The sequence below is a fragment of the Lytechinus pictus genome, chromosome 15 (assembly GCF_037042905.1).
Source record: "Lytechinus pictus isolate F3 Inbred chromosome 15, Lp3.0, whole genome shotgun sequence".
NCBI lineage: Eukaryota > Metazoa > Echinodermata > Echinoidea > Temnopleuroida > Toxopneustidae > Lytechinus > Lytechinus pictus.
The window spans coordinates 22,005,637-22,018,484 of NC_087259.1; the positions used below are offsets into that span (position 1 = coordinate 22,005,637).

The 12,848-nt window shown below is 34.9% G+C and overlaps 1 protein-coding gene across 1 annotated transcript in view; it reads left to right on the plus strand.

Annotated features, from left to right (window-relative positions):
* Positions 1–1,543: 1,543 nt before the first annotated feature.
* The window catches only part of LOC129277910 (golgin subfamily A member 2-like), a 37,067-nt gene continuing 25,762 nt past the window's right edge, over positions 1,544–12,848 (plus strand). Inside the window, exons 1-5 of the mRNA XM_064109961.1 lie at positions 1,544–1,611; positions 9,895–10,116; positions 11,183–11,223; positions 11,570–11,636; positions 12,543–12,599. Of these exons, the coding sequence (XP_063966031.1) occupies positions 1,564–1,611; positions 9,895–10,116; positions 11,183–11,223; positions 11,570–11,636; positions 12,543–12,599 (435 nt within the window). The 5' untranslated portion in view covers positions 1,544–1,563. The remainder of the gene's footprint in view (positions 1,612–9,894; positions 10,117–11,182; positions 11,224–11,569; positions 11,637–12,542; positions 12,600–12,848) is intronic.

A 12,848-nucleotide genomic window follows, 5' to 3' on the forward strand; every position in this document is an offset into this window, starting at 1 on the left:
TATTTAGTCCCTATTTGCTCTTTTTATATTTCTTGTTCACATTCTTCTAAAGTTTACGTTATTGATGATACTCTTATCATCATCATTTTAATCGACTGTAGCAACTTTTTAAGGCTCGCAAAGTACGCTCACCGCCGCAATTTCTCTCATAATTACACTCATTGAAAGACGATTTGGTTATCATTCTGTCTTCCAACTATGGAAAATCTGCTCGCTCGCTTCTCTCGCTCGTATTTGGATACTAACTGTAATCCAGTAGTTTCGTCACAACGAATACATTATAGCCATCGAAAAAAAAGACATCGTGATAATAGTCCTTCAAGTGAAAAAATTGTATTATCCATTAATTATCCAGTTATATACTATATACCCCTGTACCGTGAACCCAGTTGGGGCATCATTCTTTCTTCCACCTATTGAAAATTTGCTCAGTCGCTATGCTCACTTGCCGCATTATCCAATAATCACTCCTCATGAAAGACGATTTTGCCGTCATCATGTCTTTCAACTACTGAAAATTTGCCCGCTCGCTCGCATTTGCTGAACTGGACATGTAGTTCGATCAGTAGTAACACAATTCATTACAATTATATAGCCATTGAAAAAAAAATCCGGAAAGGCCTTTAATTGAAAGATTAAAGGAATATGTACACAGTTACTTAGCCCTATATAGGTGTGGGGGTGTCCCCCAAATTTTTAATTTTCTGGTCAATAAGATATTGCTTTCATGCCCCCCCCCCCCCCCATGCTCGGACCGGATTTATACGCCAGTACGTGGTAAACATTTTTTTTAAAGAAACAAATATATATTCACTGTAATGATTGCTGCCATATTGAATCGCATAAGGTGAGACTGGGTGCGATCTTGTTAACCACTGAGGGGGCGGGCGCAATTTTTAAAGGGTGTGCTGGCCAGGCGTGCTGGTTTGCAAAAAAAGAAGAACTTTAAGAAGAAGAACGTAAAAGAGAGAAAAGGAGTTTCACTCCAAAATGCAGGTCGGATTTTGTGAAATTTCTATTTTTAGCATACCAACATGATTTTCAGGGGGTGATGCATACGACAGCACCCCCAGATTTTTTTTTGGGGGGGGGTGCTCTTTTTAGTCTAGATCACAAGTCGCAGCACCCCCGCTTCCCAGGGCCATGCCCTCCTCCGTGCGTCATGCAGAAATTTATCACTTTTCCTTATCTTTTCCAATTCTCTCTTTAGCCTTTTATTTTTATTTTTCTACAAATCAATGAAGAGAATGAACACACATTATTAGGTGTCATGATAATGCGAAGTATACAAATTACTCAGTTGAACTCGAAAAATTGGTTAAATCCATCCCGAAATCCATGATTCGCAGTCATGTTTGGATCATCACAATTCAGATCAGTGCAGATTTTTTTTTTTTTTTTTTTTTGATGCGTTGGATCTTGCATACGTGTCTGCGAAAGGCCGCCTAAAGTGATGAAAAAATAGTTATTGTGTGCGAATGAATCGGTCATGCTACGCACATCTTTACTGTCCAATGACCTTTTTTCATTAATTTACACACTCAACCCTTCAGCACTGCAGATATGGCGGATATTTCTCGAGAAGAAAAGCTCGCAGCTGCGAGGAAAAAGGTAGTTTATATGCTTTTTCTACAATATATCATATCTTTTATGTATTATTCAATGTGTATATATATTGGCAGAAAACTTGTAGACTATTGTTTGCATCTTAATTTTTAAATTTTACGTGTATTTTCTGCTTTAATTTGTGGATGTTTTATTGATTTGTAGAAAGTGGTGAGTGGTCCCACTCATTCGTGTCAGTGTGTTGTTTTCATTTGGACAGCATATTGTAACTGACACAGTGAGCCAGACTGGTTTGGGTGATTCGCCGTTTTTTCGCCGTTTTTTCTCCCTTTTTTCTCCCTTTTTCCCAACAGAAAAACGGCTAGAAAACGGCTAAAAAACGGCGACAAAAAAAGTGTACCGACTATGGAAAGCTAACTGTATGCAACAATGATTTTTATCAGAATAAAATAGTGAATACCTCCCTTCGAGAAAACGGCTACAAAACGGCTAATAAAGGGCGAATACCTCCATTGCGGGAAACGGCTACAAAACGGCTAATAAATGGCGAATACCTTCCTTGTGGAAAACGGCTAATAAAGGGCGAATATCTCCCTTGTGGAAAACGGCTACAAAATGACTAATATAAGGGTGAATACCCCCATCGGTAAAAAAGCCTTCAAAACTGCTAATAAATGACGAAAGGCACAAAAAAGTAATAAAACTAGTAATAAATAGGACTTAACAAGTAAAAATCAGCAAATAATGTTGTACCACACAAGCTGGTGAGTGCATGTACTTGAGACAACTTGGAATAACATTCATACTACCGTAATGAATGGTAGTGGATAATACCGAACAATCTTCAGTTTTTTCAATCATATCAAACCTTTTCTTAAAATTCATCAAAATTCCACCATAAAGTAATCACAAATACCTACTAAAAATAAGAATTTTAAAATGGCTGAAATCGATCGGCCTATATCTGAAAAAAAAATTCTCAGCTTCCGATTTCGCCCCTCTTCGCGTGTGAAATCTTTTGTCACTTGTGGTTCGTATACCAAACACATGTTTTCTGCTGTCATAAGAGAATTAACAAAAATCTATAATTAATTCATTTTCACCGTATTTTGTTATGTTTAGAAAATTGATACTTCATAAATATGATTTATTTTCATCATTTTTTCTTTTGGAAAGATGCTGCAATGTGCTAAATGTATTAAATTATACTGTACTGTATTATTTTCTTTATCTTGCCACTTGTTACGATCGTTTGCGTTTGCGAAGTGGGAATGGCCGCACCCTTTCGAGAAAACCAGGATAGCTTTTCTTGAAAGGGTGGGATGAGGGAAGGGAGTCAAATAAACACACCTTCTCGGGACAACCAGGGGAGCTTTTCACGAAAGGCTGTGTTTAATAGTTTTCTGAGCCAGTTGTTTCTATGAAAATTATTCATCAAATAATAACAACAACAATATAGGCGATTGGTAGAAATGCACATATGGGGGGGGGGGGGCCTGTTACACCCATAAATGTGAAAATCGCTCACAAATGTAATAACACTTTACCCACAAATGTAACAACGCCCAAAAATGTAATAACACTTTACCCACAAATGTAATAATTTAACCCACAAATGTATTAATGCACTTTACCCACAAATGTTATAATTTTTGATCGCCCACAAATGTAATAATGACTTTACCCAAAAATGTAATAAATTTGAAGGGATTTGATCCGTTCTAAACTAAAATCTATAGTAATACGTTGATAAAGCACAAAAGTGCACAAAAGTCTTTTTCCAGACCCGGTTGTTTCAAAAAGTATAATAGTCCAAAGTCTTTTTTCCAGACCCAGTTGTTTCAGAAATTATAATATAAGTCTAGTCTTATTTCCAGAACCGGGTCTGGAAAAAATTATTTGTCCTTTTTATATCATAATTCTTAAAAAGAAAATTTCCTCCTTCTTTATACATTTACACACATAATATGTTTATCAAGAAAAAAAATAATTATGTTATCGTCATCATCATCACGGCCGCCATCAAAATCATTACCACCACCATCATTCTCGTCCTCTTCTTCCTCTTTATCCCCCTTCATTATCACCACTATCATTATTTAATTACATCACAAATACACTATCATCCTCGATTATCATTCCGTTTTAACAAACGCTGACTATTGTAGTAGGTCCGTGATTGGACAATGTGGTTTGGGGGATTCATCCGGGTTGAAGAAACACAACGAGAGATCACAAGTGATCATTGCGTAACTTAAATTGAAACAGATTCTTCTTATTGTTAGGTGTTCACTGCAATCTTCACACCTTCCATTGTTCACAAAACGTGCGAGACGGTGTAATTAATTGACCCCATTGAAGTCGCAACAGCTAGGGCATTCACTCCAAAGCTTCTGTTATACATTTTAAAAGTTATCTTTCCTATAAAACGAAGTAGCTCAAGTGCATTGGGGTCTTTAACACTATAAAACACAGTTTTGATCAATATACCAACGAGATCGAACCAGCTCATGACATCATGGAGGCTGATGTATGCCTCCCCAAGAATTAGAGGCCGTTCTCATTACGCTTTCTAAACTAGTTTACTGGAAACCGATTCAGGAAACCACTTTGGAAGATCGCTTTGCTAGCGTTCCCACTTGATCACACGAAAGTGGTTTTCAATATCACTTCACTTTTAAAAAGCGCTCTTGTTGCTATGGTAACGCTCTCAGTGGGGTGACACGTTTCGCGCGAAATTCGAAACCGCAGCATAGGCATTCTACACCTGTCGTGTGGAGTAGCGTGCTCAAAATGTGCGAAGATCGCTTCCCGAAGAACGGTTGTGTCCTCACTTACGCTAAAACCAGTTAAACGAGGCAAAGCGATCTTAAAAACTACATCGCGAGGTGGTTTTCCAAACTGGTTTGGAAGATCGCTTCCAAGACCGCTTTGACCGTTCTCACTACGCGTTAAACTAGTTTCCACTAAACTAGTTTCCAGTAAACTAGTTTTAGGAACGTAGTGAGAACAGCCTCTTAAAGTATATCGAAGTGGTTTGTTGGATACTACTTAGGCCTACATGACCAATGGCCCAGTCACATTTCCCTTACGGCGGGTCAAACACATCCGTTAAGACTTTTTTGTACCATCTACACATTAATAAAACGGCTGTTTTCGACTCGCCATACGCCGCGGTAGGGGAAATGTGACTGCAGCATCAGGAACATGAAAAGTGCCTTTTGCATTATCATGCGAGAGTGAAAGCAAGAAAAGAATGAAAGAAAGGAAGAAATATGGAATGACAGAAAGAATGAAAAGAGAAGAGGAGAGGAAGGGAACCAAAAAATATAAGGAAAGAAAGAAGAAAGGAAATAAAAGGAAAGTAAGAAAAGGAAGGAAGGGAAGAAAAAAAATGAACAGAGAGAGAGAAAGGATCAGGAAAGAAAGCTAGGAAAGATTTGAAATAAGATAGAACAAAAAAAAGCAAGCAGGAAGGATAGAAGAAAGGATGAAGAAAAAAGATAGAAAAGAAAGAAAATGAACGAAAGAAAGCAATAAAGAAAGAAATGAAGAAAGGATTAAAGAGGAAAAAAATTAACCTTCAAGCAAACAAAACAAATGTAATCATCTAACAAAAAATCTTACAGATATTTGTCTTTTTTATGATATATTTAAAAATTGTTAGAAAACTAAAATGTTTTAGAAACAAATAAAATTTGAAGGTGAAACATTGTCAAACTTTAATAAAATGAACATCGCGGCATCACACCATCTCTATCTCTATTTGTCTTGTCTTCTTGTTATCGGTGCGAACACGAAAAGACTCATTTTCACTCAAAACAAAAGCTGAAACAACTAGATCGATCTAGTAATGAAAACTCGATAACTTGCTTCTACGACTACATCACCAAATCATTAATCTGAGGATCCATATATGTTTAAATTTCCTGCCGATTTTGTGATTATTTTGTTGGAAAAACTGTTAATCATGTGAGATTGTTCACTTTGATTCAGAGTTTGCAAATCTCCTCCGATCATGCAAGCCTGCCACACACCACACAGGCAGGCAGGCCAAGCCACGTGCGGCAGCTGGTACATGTACACTGTATGCTAACTTTGCGTGTGTGTGTGTGTGTCTGTGTGTAGATCCCAGAAAATCACGGAAAATGACTTGCAGTTTGAATTGATCTGAGTTATTTTTTAACTTTGTTTTTTTTTCTCTCTCTCTCTTCTGTATTTTTGCGTGAAATATGGGAGAACTTTGTAAACTTTAAGCATAATTACTTAATAGCGATTTGCATGAAAAAAATTACGATACAATTTTGTAGATTACTTCCCTGACAACCTGCGTGCCAATATTCGGCGGGAGAAATTTTGCATTTTTTTAGTAAATACAAAGGGCAAATTTAAGCTCTTTAACTACATTCGACTTTGAATGATTTATTGTTCTCCATCATAAAAGACCACAAATAGTAGAGGGGGATTTGATATTATGCCCCCCTTTCCAAAAAGTGAGGGACACGTCCCCCTCGGGTTCCCGCCCATGAAGAAGGGAAAATAAGAGTAAAGAATAAAGTATTCAAAGAAGTTTCAATCCAATTCAATTACATTTTATTTTCATCTGATTGACATTTTATCAAATTCCACATGAAATATAAAAAATGTTGAAATAAAACAATTAATGTAGTAGGCCTATACAATATGTAAATAAGATTTATGAAAGAAGGCGTAACCCCCCCCCCCCCCCCCGAAAGTAAAATAAAAAATTGTTTACATGAATGAAATGAGAATTATTATCAAATATTACCCATGAAAACTAGAGCTTATTTCCAAAAGGAGTTCTTCAGAAAATCTGAAGTTGGCAGAAAAATTGCAAATATATATTCTACGTCTTCTAGTCACTTTTTCTCAATGCATATCACACATTTTCACATTTCTTTTTGCCATTTTATGCAATGCACTTCGTACTACCCATTCGCCCTTTTCTTTTTTTTCTAACTTTTTTGCTGTTTCATGCTCTCACCTCTTACTACTCAGCTGCCCTTTTCTCTCCGTTGTCCCGCCACTTTCTCTCCCTTTCATGCAATGCACTCCCTGGGACCCATTCACAATTTTCTCTCCGTTTATGCACTGCACGCCTTAAACCCATTCGCCCTTTTGTCTCCGTTTTCTCACCCTTTTTTCTCCGTTTTATGCAACGCGCGCCTTACTACCCATTCGCCCTTTTGTCTCCGTTTTCTCGCCCTTTTCTCTCCGTTTATTAGCCGTTTTCTTTCAGTATCTTCACTCCTCTAACAGGATCCTCGTCCTCATCATTCGCCGTTTTCTCGCCGTTTTCATGGGGAAATCAATAGCTCCGCTAATATCAAACAATCATGGCACTCCATAATAATTCAAGATTTATGTAAGAAACCTAATGTAGCCGTTTTTTGGCCGTTTTTTCTCCAAAAATTCTCCCTTTCTTCGCCCTTTTCTAGCCGTTTTCAAAACGGCGAAAAAACTGCAACTTTGAATTTCCCATAGGTTATAACACACAAAACGGCGAAAAAAGGGCGAAAAAACTGCAGTGGCTCACTGTGTGAACGTATGACCGGAAATATAAACATCCTCTCCAATTGTCAGCGGAAAGCTTTGATGACGCTTGGTTTATAGATTTCCATGACAAATATGAATTCTCTGTGACCAAGAACAACATAAATTCTGCCAAAATCTAGGCTAGTTTGGTCTTTTTGGACTTTTGGAAATTGGAGAGTAAAACAAAAGTTTTTTTTTATTGGAGAGTAAAAAAAACCCTAAAAATTGTCTTCTTGGCCTGGGTTGGGCCTGTCTGTCCTGTGGGCTTACATTTAGAATCCAATGTCATGTGATTATAATGTCTGGTTTGTGTGATGCCTTGTTTTAACATTAAAGTTTACAGTTAATATCCATGCTCGATTATTAATATGAGTCATTATTGGTTATTGAATATTGCCTATTGGATTGTAAAGTACTCCCTGCTTTAGACCAAAAGCTTCGGTCTCTGTTATGTTGGTTGTTCCGCTGAACTACGTTGGCTCCACTCACAAAATACAGAGACCGAAGTTCTAGCGCGATCTGTACAGGGGACTCAATGGCCATATGTTTATGTACTTAAGCTCGGATAAAAAGGGGAAGTGAAGTTGCGCGACAGCCGAAGTAAGTCACTGTTTTTCCCCTTTTAAGTTTATTTTTCCCCGTTTTGGTGCATTTCAGGCCAAAACGGAATAATAATCTCTATTTTGGTTCAATTCTTTTTCAATATTTTTATGAAATAAAGACAAAAATCGATGTGCCCCGTCGGGGGGATTTTGCATTGTTCACCCCCTAATGGTGGCTGCACGATAGCGAGCCGTCTGTGTATGAGGAGAAATAAAAAAAATTGAAAAATGTTGAAAAACTCCTCGAAACAGACGGCTGCCAGCTGTCTATCCCTGCCTGTGCTGTGCCTGCGCTGTAAATAGATAAAAATTGAGATGATACTGCCTGACCTGACGCTTTTTCCTAATTAAAATCTGAGCACACATTTCTCTGACTCTGGAAAAACAAACTACTAAATTCCACTTTCCTGGCCGCTGATATTCCCTCACAAACTTTTATTAGGATTATCCGATCCGGTCTACTTTAATTGGTCTTTTTAATAATGATTAAATATTCATCTCTGATTGAATAATTATGCTATCTTTGATTTTATTTGCATGGATATTAATTCTCTTCAATATACTCATTTTCCCAATATAGTCATAAATCTACTGAATAAGCTGTTATTTTCGCATAGATCTACATATTTTTTTTGCGAATCGCAGGGGTATTGACATTTTTGCGGGTTGTTGAATTTGTGATTTGAAGATGTACCAAACACAGCATTTTAGAGAAGCAAAAGTAGTGCAAAACATGTGCAAAATGTGCTTCTCAAAGGCCCATGATGACGTGTCTTTTGTACATAGATATGTCCCGGTAAAAAACAGTCACAACTGTTAAAAAAGTGGCTTAATTATCACTTTTTTGTACCTTGGATCTGAAAATTCATCATGTCACAGTTTAATCTGTGCAAAGCAATCTTTGGAAGTTGTGTTTTGTTAGATTCATTTTTTTTAAAGTTGGTTTTAGTGCAATGTTGAATTTTGTGAACAAAATCTTACACCTCTAAAACCTTTGGTCATGTGACTTATGAATATAAATGAGTATGCAAATAGCTGTCAATGAACCTGTGTATAGAGTCAATCAGATGACAAGGAATTGAAATCAAATTTATTCATGGAAAATACATTGTAATATTACAGTGAGTGAATAAATCTTGATAAATATATGTAAGAAAATGATTTAGGTTCTGATTTTTATTTGAAAAATAAAAAGTGAAATTTTAGCTAACTTTTTAAATTATTAATTGTACTATCTCAAACTTATTTTTGTACATATATAGGACAGGTGCATATCTCAACTATTTCACCACACAAGATGTTTGCATTAGCAATGCTTTGCTGTTGGGGACATTGGCACTGATTTCTAAATGTGTCAATATTTTGCATGTTGTTAAATTTGCAGCCGAACGGCAAATCACGAAATCTGCGAAAATAACAGCTTATACAGTATTCTATGTTTTTAATCATATCAATTATCATTTTTCTTTTTATGAATGTATTCTCTTTAATATCTTTGTCTTTTTTCATCTATTCAATATTGTCTTTTAAGTTTATTTGTCTCTTTAACATGTCTATGACATCTATGTATTTTTTTAATGTTTATATTTTCAGTCTTTTTTTTCATTGATTTATTCAGCTCTTCAAATTAAATATGATATTCCTCTATTTCATTATTCATCTTTTGAGTATGTTTAGCTTTGTATTTTATTCTTCTTTTCATTGTTACACCCATTTTGTACCATATGTTCATTTGTCTCCTTATAAAATAATATTGAAGTGATTAATAAAATTCAAAAATCATATTGAAAAGGTAATAAAGAAATAGATCTAGGCCAAATATTAAAGAGATGGATGTATGTAAATAATATGTTAAAAAGAAAAGCATGGAAAAGAGGAGCATTAAGTATATTGTCGAATCTGAACAATAATTCAGACCTTTAAAAAAGTTTTATAGATGATGTTTGTTACTAACTAGAGAATGTTAACCCATGATGCTGCCAAGGGATCTTCCAACTCGTACGCCATCAAGAAGAAGGATGAACTGGAGCGTGTTGCAAAGTCCAACCATTAATAAAGAACTTTATCATTGCTGTGGACTGGTTCAGACTCAAGAGATGCACATTACATCTTATCTCTATTTCAATTAAATAAATCAGTCATGAAATGATGTAATTCTCTCTTCTTACAGCTCCAAAAATTCCAGCAGAAGCGCACCCCATCCAACACACCTAGTGGGGGCCCATCTTCAAAAAGCGCAAAAACAAAAACTGGGAAGGTCAAGGCTGGCAGTAGACCAGAGAGTCCTTTACCACGTCAAGTCCAAACTGAACCAGCCAGTCAAAGGTTAACTGACCACCAGGCCAAGCAAGATGAGGTGGCGGCTAGTGCAAGTTTTATCTCACAAACACCGGTATGTTGCTCTATATTATTCTGAATAAATGAGGCTAAATGTCGAATGGGCTCTTGTAAAAACTTGAAGTTAGTGCATATTTGCAAGATTGAAATGATTGTGTATCGGTATATATTTTTAACCTTTTACAACATGTATCTTATTGATTAAGTTTTTTTTAGCTCATCAGATGAGCTTATGCCATGGCGTGTCGTCTGTCCACAATTTCAAAATGCTTCTTCTTCATTGTTTCAAGTCCGATTTCAAATTCTGTTTGCTTTATATGATAGCACTAGGTGAGGGATTCAAAATTTCTACACAGAATTTAGAAACTCATTAAATATGCTAATTCATGCACATTTTTCAAAATTTGCTAAAAAATGCTTCTCCTTTATTATTGGACCAATTCTGTTTTTTTTTCTTCCTTCTGATAGAGCTTCATGAGGTACACCAAACTTCGACACAGAATTTAGAAATTTTGACTAGATTAAATTTTAAGCTAATTTATGTGAAATTAATTCATGCGTATTTTTAAAAATTCACATAAAGTGCTTCTTCTTCGTTTGTTGACCGATTTTGATTTTTTTTCTTCCATCTGGTAGAGCTTCATGAGGTTCTTATTCACCTCTACACAGAATTTTGACATTTTGAGTATGAAATTTTTTAAATGCTGATTTATGCAAAATTTATTCATTAATCACAGAAAATGCCTCTTCTTTATTTGTTGACCGATTTTGATTTTTTTTCTTCCATCTGGTAGAACTTCATGAGGTTCACCAAACTTCTACACAGAATTTTGAAATTTTGACTAGAAAATTATTTATGCTAATTTATGCAAAATTTATAATTTTGCTGCATTATTTTTTTAACACTAATCAAGACTTCTTACAAAAGTAAGTATTCGTGAAAAGTATAATCATATGTTTAAACATTATGAATCTGCCAAAGAAGGGGGATATGGGATATATATAATTTTGTTCACAACTTGTCATGACTTTGAGGTGAATGTTCAGATATTACCAATGCTGTTTATACTTACATGTTCATCCTAACTTTGATCAATTAAATGATGATTTTTTTCTTATAGCATGAGAAAGATACAAACTCAAATGGGCTTCCACCATTGAGGTAAGTTAATTTCAGTTTGGTGTTATATGCAAGATTTGTACATGTACAATCCATATTGCACTTAAGCATTTTGCATATATTCATCTAATTTGTCAACTATCTAAAATGAAAAAAAAAATACTGATACTGGTTGTAAGTTTTAAACATGGATGATATTTACTTTCAAGAGCAAAGTTGGTAGAGTAATATAGCAAATTGCAAATCCATCTTAAAAAATGTTTCATACTGTTCTCACAATAGCTTTATATGGTTATGTATATGCATATAATGTAGTAATAAACTAGAATAGTCATTACTTTTGAGAGAAAGTTAAAAATACAAATCCATTTTTGAATAACTTTGACAGTAAGCCATTGTCATCAACGGAGAGTCTGAGACAGATGTCCCGTCAGCTGAATGGTCTCATGGCAGATGTAAGTTTTCAGCTTTTTAAAATCAAATCTAACAAATGTACAAAGATTTGATTTAACAAACTCCTTTTTCTCACTGTCTAGTGTTACTGGATTGTGCAATATTTTCTCAGTGGCTTTTCTGAGTGGGCTTGCATGCTTCTGGGCAAGCAATCTTTTACTCTCTACTTCTTTTCTGTAATTTTTTAAAACTTTTTCAATTATACAGTGTTCTTATGTTTTTGTATACTATTCAATTTTCTGTTTTATGGCTGAAAAAATAATTATTATAATCATAAACAATTTTCATTTTTCCTAGTGGTTTGGATTATCTTTGATTATATACATGTAGTTTGCATAAAAGTTGTATGGTTCAGTGTTAAGAACATGTACAAATTATTTAAGTTTGTTTTTGCAATTTTGATAAAGTCATAAAACAGGAATATATGATAGTTTTACTCTGTACCGTAATGGAATACAGGTAGGCAATGGAAGAATCCCCCTTCCTTCCAACTTTCTGCAAGTATCTATATATAATACAGTTATGATACAGTATTGTGATTTATTCAATAAAGCTATATTATCAGGGCCATGTAACGTTAAAAAAACCAACCTTCAATTGTAGTGCAAAAATTGCAATAACAAAGAAAAACTGCAATCATTTGTATCATTAAAGTAATTGTTAGTGTATTTATGGCAAGCCATTAACAATTAATTATAATCATTTATAAAAATCATACCCCTTAGGGTTATACCTCTAGTTGTATTTGAAAAGAATTTAAAAAAATGTTTACTTATCTTTAGCATCTTGTTCACAATTCACAGGTAATAACATTTTACTGGCACATTCCTAAAATAAGTGAATAATGATATGAATTTTGATAATTTAGTTTAATGGCCTATTGATTTATTTTTCCTTTTTGAATTTAGACATCACTTGTTAATGGTGAAATTGGATCAGGAACAAACGGAATGTCTGATTTAGAGGTGAGAATAACAATTAATTCAGACCTGTCCTTATATTACCCTCCTGTGATGTGTTGTACCATCTTTCTTTTCAGTCTTATTTTAAATTTCTTTTTTGTTTCTGTGTTGATGCTCACATGAATTATCCTATTAATTGATCAAGAAAGTGATAATATTTGTTATCACTTTTTATTCATTGACAGAGACTTCCCCTTATCTGTTGTTTGTAATAAGTAATTATTAATCCCGAACTCAGCCACATGCCCCATA